General features: G+C 41.3%; 1 protein-coding gene across 1 annotated transcript in view; it reads left to right on the top strand.

Annotated features, from left to right (window-relative positions):
* thsd7ba (thrombospondin, type I, domain containing 7Ba) overlaps window positions 1-16,831 on the top strand; it is a 128,492-nt gene that overhangs the window by 39,098 nt on the left and 72,563 nt on the right. The window contains exons 5-6 of the mRNA XM_041950863.1: window positions 5,815-5,973; window positions 13,919-14,119. Coding sequence (XP_041806797.1) covers window positions 5,815-5,973; window positions 13,919-14,119 — 360 coding nt within the window. The remainder of the gene's footprint in view (window positions 1-5,814; window positions 5,974-13,918; window positions 14,120-16,831) is intronic.

Below are 16,831 nucleotides of genomic sequence, written 5' to 3' on the forward strand. Positions count from 1 at the left end.
CCCCAATAGCTGTGGAAAAAAAACAATGTATGCTGCCTTCAGATTAAAAATAATAATAAAAAACTACTTTTGCACAGAAGAATTTAAATATACAAAACAGTAAATGATATGTAATGTTGCACAACATGTAAAGGAAATATGTAATATTGCACAAAATGCAATGTCTAGTATGTATTTCATTATGCAGAAATGTTGAACGACAAGCTTGATTACCAGTCTCAGGTCTGTGCAGTAAATATGAAGCTACAGCTAGCAGCCAGTTAGCTTAGCTCAGAACTCTGGAAAAAAACAAAAAACATACCAGCTAACCTGGGTCTGTCCAGAGGTAACAAAAACCTCTAAAGATCACTAATTAACTGACACATTATATCTCTGATAGATCTCTGTGAAACCAACACATTCTAGTTGTATGGGGGTGCATTTCCTCTGTTTCCTGGAGTCTTGACACCACCGGGGAGGTTGCAAGGGAACCGGTGGAGACACCTAGTAATGACTGTATTGTGCCAAGAAATCTATAGCCAGGCGAGCGGCCCTGTGAGGCAGTAATGCTGGCACCAGAAAATAATCGAGCAAGACACTGAAGACTGAATCATGTCAGATGAGCACAGCAGCTTCGTGTGACTGAGGAGGACTGTGAATGGCTTCTTCATGCTCAGGTGGAAAGGTGTGATATCAAGGAATGCACTACTGACTATGAAAAATAGACAGGCACTAATTGTTCTGAGATCCTTATATCACGAATAAGAATACAGTCCAAACTTGTGCAAGATGAAGGATGATTAGAAGGTACAGGGAAATAATAATTTACCTTTAATTTAACAGTAATTTTTGTTGTATCAGAACTCTAAGATAACAGGCAAATCTCTATTTGGCATCTTTGGGAAAAAAAACCTTCTTTCAGTGCGCTGTTGAAGGTATATGTTTAGAAATGCATAATGTTTATTACTACCTGTCGCCCAAACAAAGCACCTGCAGACATGCACAGCAGCCTGGTGGGCTTTGGTCTTCACCAGCAACTAGCTTGGCACAAGATTTCATAACATTCCTCCTTGACACACAGCGAAAAAGTCAGCGAAAACTCCACCAGATACAATAGCAGGTATTTCCTAAACTCTGCCAGCGTAGTCACACATTGAATACTTACGAAGGCAGACATTATTATGAGTCCAGTGTCTTTAGTGTCTTTTCCGTTTTACCTCCTTCTCCCATTAATGTTAGTGCGGGAAATCTTACCAACTAAATCACTTTAATGTGGGGGTGGACACAGTAACTTGAACACCTGGGATTGCATTATATTGTACAAGCATCAGTGTAATTGTGTCTGGTCTGGATTATAAGAAAAAAAGGGCATTTGCAGAAAGCAAGTAAAATAGTTTCATGAGGTTGAGAAATATGGCTGATGCATACTTAGGGCAGTGTGTTTTCACATTAAATCAAAACGGCACATCCGCTATAATATTTAAGGAGATAAATTTGTTTACACTGAACATCTCCTCCTGTGAATTACACTTATTTTATTATGCATTATGTTGGTATTATGAAAAAATGGGGCTCTGTAGGAAAACTAAGTGTATATTTCTCAAAATTAAAGCAGTTTGGTATCAATATCAAAACTCACATGGTGTTGTCAATTTAAATAAAACCTCCATTATACTCAGCCCTATTTACAATACTTACAGTAAATTACAGCCTGTGGTGTTCTTGCTTCAGTCTTTACCCTAAAATCCATAATAGCATGAATGAAAGCCTCTCGCTTTGTTGTTTCCATAACAACACAAGATTACAGCGTCAATTGTGCCAATATCAGTAATGTAAGATTTGTACATAGGTTTCATTGTGATAATCCCCATGTTTGACATTGTACAAAATGTAGTTCTCATAGCAAATCTGTCTTTGGATGCAAAATAATGAATTGAAGATTATTAATCTGTTGGCTGAACTGATTAAAATTTAGTCTCTGTTGTAATGTCCCAGGGGGCCGCTCCTGAACCAAATCAACTTAGCTGCTTGTCATGCCTTTATTAAGTTTGTCTGCCGCTCTCAACTGTGCTGTGAGGGAAGCGTTTGCTGCTGTGTCTCTGTAGATTCATTTTAGTCTATTAAAATCACTAGACTATTAAAAGGAAACAGCCAGCAAGATGTTTTCACCATCATCGATTATAAAAAAAAAGCAACAGGAAGTAACTCTGGAAAGAAGTAGACACAAAGAAGTCACATGATCATGGCCTGAGATGTAAAAGTCACATGACTACTGAAATGTGCTTGCCAGAGGAGATGTTATTCCCACCAGCTTTTGATAGCACCTTTCCTCCCCCCCGCGAGGTGAGGCAAGCTGTTTCATTCATAAAATTGTATTTTTTAACACAGCATTGTAACCTGAGGCCAAGTGGTGTCTGAGGGAGCGACTGAGACGTGAAAATACACTGAGTGACAGCTCAATTCAGAACAGGTGTGCTCGTTGCTAGAGCTGTGTTTGAACACCACATAGTTTGAGGATGTGTGTCCCCCATTGTGGTTAACACTTATATGGAGTAGGAAAGAGTTCAACACGCAGGCCACTGATTCAGGTATGTGGATGATGCCAAATCAAAGACAGATAAATTTACTTAGTGGATGCACATGGGAACCAACTCCCATTTTTGGATTGTGCTATAAAGGTGGGGAAAGAGGGAAACCTTATACCAGAAGCCCACCCATACTGACCAGCATCCCATGTTCACAACATTAGGCTGAGACTGAGTGCACACATTCTGAGGCTAGAGAGGAAGGAACACAATCATATCAAGCAAGCATTGAAATGTTGTGGCTATTCAGAGTGGGCCTTCATCAAAACCCATGCAAAACACAAGAAGATAGGCATCCAGACGATCGAGGAAAAGGGGTCGCAGTGACCAAAGAAACCATGTCGTTATTCCACATGTTGCTGCAGTTTCTGAAAGGTTCTGACTCGTTGGCTTCAAGCACAACATCCCTGTGTATTTTAAACCTATGAACATACTAAGACAGCGTTTGGTCCATCCATAGGGCTTGATTCGTAAACGTCTCGAGGGCAACATCGTATATGCTCAAGTGCGACGTGGAGTGCAAGGACAGCAGCTCGATCAATGCATGTCTCAACACGGGCAAGCAAACTCCCCGAGACAGGGCTCTGCACTTTTCACACACAAAAGAAATGTAGTCTTAATGATTATGAGGTGCATATGCTGGACAGAGACGACAGGCGGTTTGAAAGAGGTGTAAAGTGCAGCAGCCGTCACTCAACAGAGGAGGGAGTGCGAGACACCACATGTCCCCAGCTTACAATGCTGTGTTAAAAAGTATAGCTCAGCATTTTATGGATGAACCAGCTTTCTCCACCTGACAAGGCACACTTCAGTGACTTTTCTGAAGTCACCTGCTCCCAGAATCATAGCACTCATCACTTCTTTTGTCATGATTTTTTATTTTTTATTTTTGGAAAGAAAAAGTCATTAGAACTAACAGATAACAGAGAAAAACCTAAATGTTGGTGAGCAACATCACATATACAGTATATGTACTCAGAACCTCAATGATTTAGTATCATTTGCTGTGTAAACAACCCAGTTGCCAAAGTAAATTACTTTTGGTCAACACATTAATATGAATAGAGAAAAGTGCCAGAATCACCAAGGCAACCAGTCTCGCTGCGTGTTTATGAACTCCAAATGACTGCACGGAAAAGTAATACTCCTACAAAATTTCAATTAGACAAAATGAAAATTTTAGGCTTATAAAATCAATCACTACAAGAAAAAGCTAAGAGCACATACATACCAAGTTGTATCTTTTTAATTAAGCGCAGTGGGTAGTTTCTAATGACTTTCAACTATAAGGTCCTCTTTTGCAAATCACACTCTTTCCTCCCTAATAAACATAATCATTTATTTAAAGGTGCCATATGTAAGAAGTGGGGACAGCATATCAGCAGAAAGTGGGGACAGCATATCAGCAGAAAGTTGATGATTTGGAAAGAAACAAGGAAATGTACAGTCCCTCCCATAGATCTCTGGTGCCTTAGCAAACATATTAACACTTTCAGTGACATAATACAATTAGCTACCTTTATAAGCTATCACTAAACAGCCAACATTAACATTAACGGTTGTTTGCTTATCATTCTAGAGGAGACGTTGTGAGTTCAGCATCAAACTTCATGCGTTTATTTGGCAAGAGCTGTCTCCAGTGGTGGAACGTGATGCCAGTTTTATCTCTGGTTTTGCCTCTATTTCTAACACTTCTTTTCTTTGGCGCTGAATGTGGCTTCTTGCTAGGAGCAGGTGGTGCTGGTAGTGCTGGTGGTGGTGATAATGGTCGCTTGTCAAGAGCTTCAGCCATCGTTTCATTTAGTGGTCATTTCATTGCCTGACCGGGACTGAGTTTACTGACTGACAGTGACTCACTGTCGCCTCTCGAGGTACAAAATGGTACTACAAGTCATGACTGACAGGGGCTAGCTGGTTAGCATGCTAACTTCACGACCTATCTCAATACACAGTCTTTGACACAACGTCAAAATTGTTAGCTCTTCACTATCTATGCATAATTGTAGTTAATTTGTTGATGTTTTCAACAAATATTCTCACATATAGCTACTTTAATAATTTGCCTCATACATATTTGTCTTAGTGCCGATTTGATGAGTCCTGGGTGGCTCCTTTTAGTAGCATAGCTGTGTGCCGTGGATTACCTTTCTAACTCACCAGAGGTGTATTTGGTAAGTGAATGTGTTGCTGAATGTCGAATATCAATGAGGATGGCTCTTCTAGCCAATGGATGCAAGGGAGAAAAATCAATATGTCGACTGTTATGTTTACCTTGACGTGACCTGCACAGCTTTAGCTAATGTAAACAGATGTCGCTGTATGCCTTGAAATATGGAGAGCTACTTGATCTGGTAATGCGGGGAACAAATTGCTCCTGTTTAGTGTCGGCTGCAGTGACACAACTGACAAAAACAAGCAACCACAATTTAGGGAACAAAGCAGGCAGATCTATACGACGCACCTTATGAATGTGTTCAAGCAAGCATCTCATTTTTACAAAGGAGATCAAACACCATGTAAATTACTTTTGGTAAGAAGACCAAATGCACAATGGATATTTAGTGAATTCCTCTTTGGGCTCTCATTTAAATGGAAATTTGCCACTCGATGGTGTGTGGAGGTGCATCAAAATGGAATATTAGATTGAATAAATCTCTCTGTTGTGGACAGGCAAAAAATACCCTCTCATTCTGTGTGAGAGACTAATGTCTGAGTCCATTACAGGTGGCTGAACTTTCTGTGATCTACAAATGATACCAGCCATGCTTAGCAGTGAATTGGTTATACCGTGTCTTGGCTTAATATCCCCCTGTTCGGCTCCTGTTTACTCCCAAAGCTGGCCACTGCTTTCTATTTAATATTCTCCTGAGCCAGGCAGGAGATGAGAAGAGCAATTTTCTTTCTGTTCTTGCTATTTTCTCCTTTATTTTTTATTCCACAATAACCTGCCAAACCTACCCTGCTTCTCACCACAGTGAACAATATTTAATGCTGTAGCTTTCACCAATAGAAACACCACTGTCTTCCCAATCAGAACTAAATTATATCCGTACTTTTCATCTGATGACAGCGATGCTTCCTCGTCTTCTTCACTTTCTCCACAGCTACCATATAAGTCTGTTTGCATCTTACCTGACAGCAATCACACACACACACACAGATACATGCACTTACTCCACCGCTACCTGTGTGTGTCTAAGCTTGACTTAAGCCCTGTATATCCTCACTTGTGTTCGTTTTCTTTGTTCAGTGTCCAGGCCTGTGAATGCCAGGCTGTGCGCGAGTGAAGAGCCCCCCTCGGCCGTCCAGCGCTGCTCCATCCCTTGCCAGCACCGCTGCCTGCTCTCCCAGTGGTCACCCTGGGGTGCCTGTCTACACGACAACTGCAAAGAACCACAGGGGAAGAAAGGTATGTCGGAGTAAATTGGACATGGGAGTGAACAAGCTTTGGCTTTTAAATGATTTGCAGAACCGCATGTAAATTTGTCAACACTGTAGAGTGCAGAGAACAGTGAAACCTGAAGGATGTGGATGATGATGATAGCTGTGGTTATCTGATTTGAAAGTACAATAGATACAGTGACAGTACAGCAGTGCTATAAAAGGAATAGTTTGAGAGCTATGCATGGTCTCCCAAAAAGTTATCAAAAGAGCACAGAGTCTTAAAATACGCTAAAAAAGCACTTTTTCATCACTGATGGTTTGTTAAAGCGACATAAAGTGAAAAACATTTGCAGCTTGTAGACAGAGCATCACGTTTACCTTCACTTACTAACACCCATATTCACTTCCAAAGACCTCTATAGTTTTCATTCATATAGTTAATAGTAACTACTCTAACATTACCAAGTCCATACTTAACCAAAGCTATTTTATTTGCCTAGCTGTTTCTTTTATCATCCAACAGCTGAAAAATCTGAGTGCAAACTTCACAATCCACTTTGTTTGGAAGAGTAATGTGTCCGGAGACACACAGTTCACATTTCAGTGTGTGAAATCAATCATGGTAACTCAATCATTCCCCTCTTGTCTCTCCCAGACTAGTATTCTGCCTAAAACACCACCCAGAGGAGTAAAATCAGCAAAGCAACTGCTGTTAATGTAAAGATGTAACAACCAAACACTGCGAGCACTATTTCTCACCGGCTAGTTCATGTGCAAATTGGACATCAGCATGATTGCTCCTGTGACAAGATGTAACCATCCTCCAAAAAGTAGATCAGAGTATTCTTTTAAAAGCCAACAACAACAAAAAAAAAAATGTCCCAAGATATATCATCCGTCCAACTGTCATGAAAAGCAGAACACTGTTCTCCCAGAATCATGCCTGACAGATGGACGGGCAGAGGGATGGACACATCCAACCCATCCAAACGATACGACAGATAGCTAGCTAACAAGCTGGTATGATTTAAAGTTGAAACTGATAATTGCGCAGATGGAGCAGTGGCGAAATGATAAGCACTCAGTCAAAAAACAATTAACTGCTGAGTTTTTACTGCACATAGCCATGTAGGACATTTACAATCAGCTGTTCACAGCAATCTCTGCTTAAGAGCTGAGTACATTCAATATGGTCTTCGTATAAGAGGCTTCGTATTAACCTTGTTTGCACCTTGTATGTTTTCGATTCAGCATTGCACCACGTTTTGAATGTCTAAACAATACACTGCCATGCTTTGGCAACTCTGAAACTGAAAGGGAGCGAGCTACTGAGGCTGACGGGGGCTAAGAGAGAGGATGACAGTGCAAGAGAGCGATGTTGTCAGAGCAGGGGAGGGAGGCAGCGCGTGTTTGAATCGTAAATTGTTTGTTGATAAGCGGCTGGCTGAGAGGTAGCGTGCTCTGGAGGAAGACTGCACGTATAAACCGCAGCAGACGAAAGACAGAAAGAGAGCACACCTGTAGTTCAGCTCCCAGTCCCCGGGAGGGTGAAAGGAGTATCAGCAGACAAGATGCTTCCTGTCTGTCTGTGTGTGTGTGTGTGTGTGTGCTTGAGTATTCAAGCCTGGATGTTCTTGTCTTTTTTCACAGGTGAACGCGTGTCATATCTGACTGCTTTAGAGAGGTTATGCATTGTGCGTGGAGTGCAGTTTGTGTGTGTGTGTGTGTGTGGCGGAGCTGTGAGTGTGTTAGCGCCTCGCTAAAAGGGCAGCATGACCTCGCCCCCGCCGTGAGTAAATGTGCATGAAAGCCCCCCGGGGAGCGACTGAAGTGTGGATTGTTCAGGTCAGTGCCCGCATTCTCCAGCGCCGGATCTCTCTGGGATGGGCCAGCTCGTCTCGCAGACAGTGTCATTAATATATTTCAAGGGGTGGAAGACACAGCACATGCTGTTTTGCACAGGGCTCTCTCTTGAGGCGCACTGCCTTTTGATGGCATTCATAAAGATCCGCAGCCCACAGCAGATAGAGCATGAAACCAATAGAAAATCACTTGCAGGGAGCTCTGTTGCATGCAGAGGAATGAACAGTACTGAGAATGCATTGTTATGATCCGAGTCATTTGCCTGTGGTCCTTGAGCTGCAGAGAATTTCTTGCTCCGACTGAATGTGCACTTAGCCTTTATGAGAATAACATTAGAATAAACTGTGATCCGTCTCTAACCGAAAGGCCTGCGGGATCTCAGTGTTCAGGTAGAAGAAGCAACCAGCCAAGATGCTTATGCTGCCCCAGCTTTGCACTCTGGAAAATTACAAATTGAAATTGCCTCGCGGTAGCTTTATGTGCTTTTCACATTTTTTTGCATGTTATCTTGGCCTATCACATTTTGCACCTATGTGGGAAAATGAATTGAGCATGGGAGGTTACTTGATAGAATTTTAGTAATACCTTTACTAGACATCACAGCGCTGAAGGAAGGGGTCTTTATGAATAACAGTGTGCTGAAAATCACTGGATGGCCCTTGTTTCCCTGAAATAAACCTGGTATGACCAAGCAACCTTTCAATTATTAATATCCATGGGGGCATGCCAACGCCAAATTGTTTTTTGTGGTTTGGATGTGAGTAGCAGTAAGAGCTCTGGGCAATACTGCAATCGATCTGTATAGTCTCTTTGCTTTTGGAGAGCACGGTCGGGCAGCACCGCGGATCAGACTCCTGAACTGGTGCCTCACACCAGTGGATGGTCGGGGGATGTAATTGGTAGAGTGGGTATCCTGGGGTTACACAGGTCCACCTGTGCAGGCAAAGAATGTGGGACCTTTCTACCAAGTGTCAGAGCTGCGGTGGAGTGAGAGGGACTGCAGAAGAAAAGCTGCTGCTGCTCGAGTGTCACGGACATGTACTGGAAGAGGTACCGGAGCCGAGAAAAAGCATTTTGATCCTACCATTTCTCATCGACAAAAACATTTTTCTCTGTCATCAGGGATTTGGAAGAGCTCAGTAGTCGATAGAAACTGTAGATTAGTAGATGAGGTGTCTGCTGAGGAAGAACCTTTTTATAAAGAAATAAATATTTAATGAAAAATCAAACTTTGAGAGAATCAGTGTTGTCGAGAGGGGGATATGAATCAAAATATGGGACAGTTAGGTAATCCATTAGGCAAACGGCTTAATGGTAACGACCGTTTCCACATGGTGATCACTCGATATTTGGCTAATTGCATATTTAAATCGTTTTTAGAGCCGTTTACTGTTCATGTCATGTCATATCCCCTTTCAGATCTCACTGCCATTATCATTTTCTATTAAAAACAGGTCATATCGACAGACACAGACGATCTAGGTAACACTTTATAGTAAGGGACACCTATTCACCATTAACTAGTCGATTAGCCTGTTGATTAGCTATTGAGTGCATATTAGTAACATAGTGGCCCTTTATTCATCATTATATAGCAGACTATCAGTAACCAGTAATAAGGAGTTGAATGAGGGAAAACTCCTGACTGAATTAGTGGCTGAGAAGTTGTAGATTATGGTCATGCAGATTCAGGACTAAATAAGAGCTGTATACTGAGCCGACTTGCTACTAATGTGCATGCTAATAAATGACTAGCTAATGGTGAATACCTTAAAATTAAGTGTTACAGGTGCATGAATCAGTATTTTAGGCACAAAATATGAGAAGAGGGAATAGACATTTATACAAATAGCAAATTATATGATGCATGTAAGGTCACCACAACACATTTTCACCTGCTGCCTCCCAAGCCTCCTACTTGAATGTGTATTTCTCCCGACTATGAATGGCTCACAGCTGGTACACCGTAGTGTGTTATGAGTGAATTAAATACTTAAAAAGGCCTGCTACATTTTTGGCCGTTTACAGCAGTAATCTAGTCAAAGAATTAAAAACAACCAAAAGTCTCCCACGCTGACTTTTTTAAAACTCCAGGAGGCCTTTTTTATTTCACTGATGTTTTTTGTTGAGCCAACAACATTAAACAACCTTTTAACTAATATTTCCTTACACATCGTTGCCTTCTGGTTCTTAAAAACTGTCTTCAGTATATTCCTGCATCGGTAAAAGTGCTCATTCAATCATTTGCATTCCAGAGATGCACAAAGTGTGTCTTACACAGCGCAGCATCAGATTTTACAGGTTAGAGGTACACATCTGAGCTCATTTTCATCTCAAATCTCATCCTGCTAAATTGGGAAAAAAAATTGCAGTGATGCAAAGTTTGCATCCTTGACAATAACTTGTGGAAGGCTCAGTGAATACAATATATGACCAAAAGTGAGTGGACACCTTACCATCACATCTATATGAGCTGGTTGGCTATAACAGCCGCCACTCTTCTGGGTGAGTGGATCTGTGGGAATATGTGCTCATTTAGCCAAAGGAGCGTTTGTGTGATCAGGACGATGCTGGACGAGAACACCTGGTTCAGTTCCTGGTTTAGTTCCCCCACACCAAAGTAATCTAACCTGGTCTTTATGGACCCCACTTTCTGCAAAGGTGGACAGTCATGGTAGAACAGCAAAGGGCCCAAAAGCTGCATCAACAAACTCAAAAGTGCCCAATTAGCTTAAACGTTTTTGTATCCTCACAGGAACCGAGGGGCCTAACCCAGCACCTGAAAAACAACCACAGACACAGCAAACTTTACCACTGTGCAATCTGGTAGACAGCGTTCTCCTGGCAACCACCAAACGCAGATTCATTCATCAGACTGGCAGATAGTGATGTGTGATTTATCACGCCAAAAAACACATTTCCACCACTCCAGAGTACAGTTGTGGCAAGCTTTACACAGCTCCAGCCGACGCCTGGCATTGCTCATCATGATATGAGGCTTTAGCGCAGCTGCTTGGCCGTGGAAACCGATTTCACGAAGCTCCAGACGCACAGGTCATGTGCTGATGCTGCTTCCACAGGCACTTTGGAACTCGGTAGTTGATGATACAGCAGATGACGGGCATGAGTGGTCTACCACTTCTTGGCTGAGCTGTTGTTGCTCCTAGGTGCTCCCACTTCACATTAATAGCACTGTTGACAGGGGCAGTTCTAGCAGGGCAGAAATTTCATGAACTGACTTGTGGCAAAGGTGGCATCCCATGACTGTGCCACGCTTAAAGTCACTGAGCTCTTTATAACTCATTCTGAATTCTAAATGTTTGTCGATGGAGATTTTATGGGTCTGTGCTGGGTTTTATGCACCTGTTAGCAATTGCAATGGCAGAAAAACCTGAGCTTGAGAGACCTGAGAGACCATGTAACTATGACACCCCCAGTTTTAGTCTGCTTGGCGACCTTTGTCACATGCCATCCCCCTTTCTCCCTCAAGTCTTCTCCCCATATTGCTCGAGGCTTTTCAATAAAGCCTTGAAAAAATAGCTGAGAGAGGAAGATAGACAATTATACCACACTGTCACATGGGAGACCAGATTTTATGTCTCCTTATTACTTCAAACTGCAGATCTTTACTGCTTATTCCTTTGGCTCTAATCTTTGCAATCACTGCTTTTCCTCTTTCAGCACAACACCAGCACATTGCTATTCAATCAAAACAGTCTCACGGCAGCCGCTTATCAACAAACACTCACTAAATTGAATCTATAGGATTCATGTGCATGAAAAGGAATTTTCCATTTTTTTCCTGACACTCGGCACAACATTCAAACTGAGCTTTTTCAGTTGGAAGGAACTTTTCATTCCTGCACGGCACTTTTCATTACTCCACGGTTATTGTCATTCCAATGTCTGCTTTATGAAACATTTCAGGTGATGGTCGCAGTTTTGACAGGTTTAGGCACCAAAACTACTTGGTCAGTTTTAGTTATGTTTAGGAAAAAAATCAAAATTTGGGTTAAAATAAGAACATGACGTAACCTAAGAGGTTTTGAGAATAAGGCAACAATGACCTTCGGTTTCACACGGGACACGAACAGCAGCCTCCTGAGTGAAAGTCCACATCCATCCACCCCACCTTCCTCCAAATGTGGACTTTCATGCTTTTTGTACCAGACTTCCTCCTTTGCTCCCACCATAATAACTACTACCACTGGAGGTCGTCGCAATGAAAGTAAATGCAAATATGGGTCATAGTAATTTCTTAGACCACCTATTTGGCCATTTCTCTGGTGAGGACGAGCTGGATTTTCTGCTCAGCCTTGAGTTTTGATTTTAGATCTAAATTACACCATAAAATAGATTAGATGTGTATAGTATGTCATTTTCTTAGCTACTGCTGGAGGCTACTCTATAAGTATCTCACATCCGTGTTGCAGTGGGCATTTGCTGCCCTGTTAGACCTGGAGAAGATTTCCTGATTGTGCACAACAAATGTGGCAAATCATAATAAAAACAGTGCAAAACTATTGAAACTAGACAGTCTAATAATCTGTTAATGAGTCTCACAAAACTACGGTAAAAATATTGTGGCAAGTCAGTGAAATCATTTGTAGCACCAAGCAACAGTGGGATTAGAGTTTTTTATATTATTTCAACATTCGCCCTGTTTTAGAGGACTGATTTTTCTGATGAAGTTTGTACCAGCTATTAAATTTCATTCTCATGAATATAACAATTAAAGGTTGAAGGCTGACACTAGCGGCCATGAGGGACATTTCATTTCTACCACCACAGTGATGTTCAGTGGCTTCCAGTGTGGAGTCTCAGCTGGCAGCTCCCAATTTAGTAACAGTAGCAGCAGCGGCAGCAGCGGCAGCAGCGGCGAGAAGACAGTGAGACTCGGTAATTGGAGAGACAGGTGTCACTGTGAAATTCTTGCCAACTACTGTAACTTGACCCCAGTCACTCAGACTTTCCCACTTTTTTAAGCACCTTCCTCTTTGCTGTGCCGTTTGGCTCATTATCTTCCTCACCTCCCCGTTCTCTCCTCTCACTCGGGGAATGGGATCCAAGTGGTGATTTATTTGTTTTCTCTATTATTATTTCGTTTATCTTCGAAAGGGGGGCTTAAGATATATATTATTTTTAATTTGAGTTTTGCCATTTTCAAAGAGTGTTACATGCTCGGGAGTCACACTACGGATCATACAGCTGACAAGATTAATTAAGGAATGAATTTCCAGGAAAATATGGTGATGGCAGATGGATAAGGAACCAGGTGATGGTCATCAGTTTCATTCCTGCACCGGCTGACAAAAGGGATGGGAATGAAAAGGACACGAGATAACAAGTGCCAGCTTGTTAGTCAAATCATATACCAGTGAAAATTAATTCCAACATTCTCTCTTTTTGCATGTCAAAACTTAAAAAGCAGTTCCATATAGATTTAACCTAATAACTACAAGGTCACATCCCATGAAAATTACCTTAATTTACCATCTCATACCTAATGCTTTCCATGTGGAGAGAGTGGAAACAGATTCTGGGTCTCTCTCAGTACCAAGCCATTTAATAGACCATACTGTGGACAGCGACTGCTGCTGAAATTGAGTCTAATAAATAGATGTACCATTTGTCTCTCCATTACAAGATATCTCATTCAGAGCGTAACTTAACAGATTAATAAAAAAACCCACTTAATTCAGCTTCAGCTTTAGAGCACTACCTTAAGAGAATTACAACAAAATCACACTCTCCTTTAAGAAGAACAGTTTTGTTGTAAAGAAGCCATGATGGCCTGGCACTGGCTAACAAAGGTACAATAAACACAGACTCTGCCCTTTCTACTTTCAAACTCCTGTTTTCATTATTCACCCTTAATAGTTATCAGCGTGACAGCAATTGTTGGGAGGTGCTGCTACTGGCAAAGGCATGGTTGATGAAAGACCTGAAGAATTGATCACAGAGAAATTGCCCACATCTTAATGCTGTTTTCTTTTGTTTGGCTTTGTGTTGGACAACATTGTTGCCTTATTTTTTTGTACAGGAATATAAAGCACCTCTCTAACAGCACTTCTCTGTTCCCCCCCTCCCCTCCTCTTCTCTGTCAGGTTTCAGACACAGGAGGAGGGAGGTACTGTGGGAGTCTAGCGGTCCTCCGGAGACCTGCCCTCACCTGGTGGAGTCCGTCCCGTGTGAGGATCCCGCCTGCTACCTGTGGCAGGTCCAACAAGAAGAAAGATGCATCCCCACTAAAAGCCCCTGTGGTCCTGGAACTGCCGTCCAGAATGTGACCTGTGTCAGCGCTGAAGGTAATGTCCTCGATTTGCATCGTAAACAAGCAGTTTGCGTCAAAATTAAAATCCTCACTCACACCATGAAGTTTTATCCAGTCACTGAATGCAGACTTGTTTTTTCCTCAGTTAATTTGGCCGTCTTCCAGCTTCTTAAGCCTATTTAAAGGGTAAATTTTGACATTTTGGGAAATATGCTTTCTTTCTTTCTTGCTGAGAGTTAGATGAGGACATTGATAGCACACTTTTTATTACTTTTGGACAGAGCCAGGCTAGCACTTTCCCTCTGTTTCCAGTCATTATATTAGCCTAAGCTAAGCTAAGTTAGCTAAGAAGCTGTAGCTTCATTAGTAAGACAAAGACAGCGAATGAGGATATTTTCCAAAATGTCCTATAACAATTTATGAAAGTCATCCTCATACCTAAACAACCGAACAGGGCGACTACATACACTGCATAACTTCAGTATGTTACTGAAGTGAAAATAAGTCAGTGCTCTGTTTCATATGGGACATGAACATCAGCCTCCTGGGTTTGTTTGTCCCATCCACCCACACCACTTCCCTCCAAATGCAGACTTTCTTGCTCTCTATGATAGGTCACCTTTGCCCCAGTCTTAGTTATTACAGCCACAAGAGGCTGGAACCTAATCGTAATAACCTACATGCACAGACGACATATACAGCCATTTTTCTGCTGAGGACAGATCAATAATAGCCATAAAATGACCATCAGTGTTTAGTTCATAAGTTCATTGATCTGCATATCTCTCTGTTGTGATTTAAATGACATATTTGCCAGTGATCAGTATTATTATGGGCTATAAGGCTTTAGAACAGAATTACCTATAGACTGCAACACATTCATAAACATAATTAGACTAGATCTACAATTAGCAGTAAAATTCATCAAGGCCATTGCAGAGGTATCAGTGCTATGGTCCAGACATGTAGCGTTATCCGTAGCATTGTGACGCAAGAGCTATCAGGTATAATGTGATCCATTGTGCTCAGCCATACAATCACGTCGGGTGTTCGGAACATCAGCGTTAACGAAGCATGCATTATTCATGAGGGTCCATCAACGTGTTTATGGGCACAGAAAACGCTGGCCTGATTAAAAGTCAGAATCGCAGCTTCCTACCAGGCATTAATTGCTCATCTCCATAGATTATAAACCTAATTGCACCCTTTTTTCCCTGTGTTTTATTATTCTGTCACAATGGATCATGTGTATGTTTATCAGGAAGGCAGTGGAGGGTCCACATGTATTAGCTGACGAGAGAGTCTAATGAGTTCTGACAGGACGACTAAGAATGCGAGCTTTGGCGGGTTTGAGGAAAAGTCTTATGAAATTATCTGTGGTGGATTTATTGTTAGTGAATGTTGACAAGTTGTTCACTGTTCATTCCTTAATTGGCTCATCAGACGTACCATTCGGGCACCTTGTTTTCGCACACATTCAGAGCAGTGTCAGGGCCAAGTTGTTATGTGATGTAAAAATCCAGTAAAGAGCTCTGTTTTTTCACACAGTGGCTATAGGTGAGGACTACAAGCACCACGGAGGTCGATGATATGAGTCACGAACTTGCCGCAAATGCTGTTCACATGACACGCAGTTAATGGCTAGAGACCTGCTTCCATTTTTAGACACTTGCAATTATTGAAACAAATGGTGGATTTTGAGTGGAATCGAGCTGAGCTGAATTGGAAAAGTATTATACTGCCATGACGGCACATACATCTCTGTTTGCATCCATGAGGTCTATCGACAAACTTGCTTGTCACATCTACACAAAGCAAAATTATTTACAAATGTTCAAACAGGGTGTCATATCGCTTGATAAATACATGTTTGCAAGAGACTTGAGGCATTTTCTATTTATAGTTTAGATTTTTGTGATGAGTAGTTCTAAGAAAATGTAGCTTCAGTGAGAAAAGATGTTTGGCAGGCTCCAGTCCTTGTGTCAAGGATTTGTCACTGTCAGGTCATTTTATTCAAATAAAATGCACCATCTGCACGCTCATAACACCAAATGAAAACCACACCAAGTGCTGTTCTAAAACAGAGCGCGGCTATGTTTTCTTTAATGAATTGAATGGTGGACAGATGGGAAAGTAGAAAATTAGATGGACAGAATAATTTCTGCTTCTTTTTTGCACAGACATCTCAGTGACCCCCTTTGACTGCGGTCAGGTTTTTTTTCCAGATGAAATATGCTTTTAGCTACTTTTCTGTTTTGCCTGACATATAAATTTAGTAGACCTTGGAGAAAACAGCCACTAATTGCCGGTCTGTCTGCACATTCAGGCTCATCACATTGAAGCTCTCCTCCTATGCTGCACAAGTACAGATGATGGACACTTTGTCTGTGTCTTTGTCTGTGTTTATTTTTAAATTTGGTCCTGTCTGTTAAGTGTGGTGTTTATTTTATTTTATTTTATTTTATTTGAAAGGCTGTTTTGAGAGAAGAAATACAAAATCAATAGTTTATGGATTCTTCACAAAGTCTGACCCAAAATCGTATTTATGAAAAACATATATTTCACATATTTCTCTTTGCATCTCCACCATCCATTATGTATATATATATATATATATATATATATATATATATATATATATATATATATATATATAAAACCTACTACTACTTTCACTAATTTAGGAAAATATTACATAAGATTTTGAAAAAATGTTCAGAGGAGCATTGAGGATCAGAGATGTGAT

The sequence above is a fragment of the Chelmon rostratus genome, chromosome 13, assembly GCF_017976325.1.
Source record: "Chelmon rostratus isolate fCheRos1 chromosome 13, fCheRos1.pri, whole genome shotgun sequence".
In the NCBI taxonomy this organism is placed as follows: domain Eukaryota; kingdom Metazoa; phylum Chordata; class Actinopteri; order Chaetodontiformes; family Chaetodontidae; genus Chelmon; species Chelmon rostratus.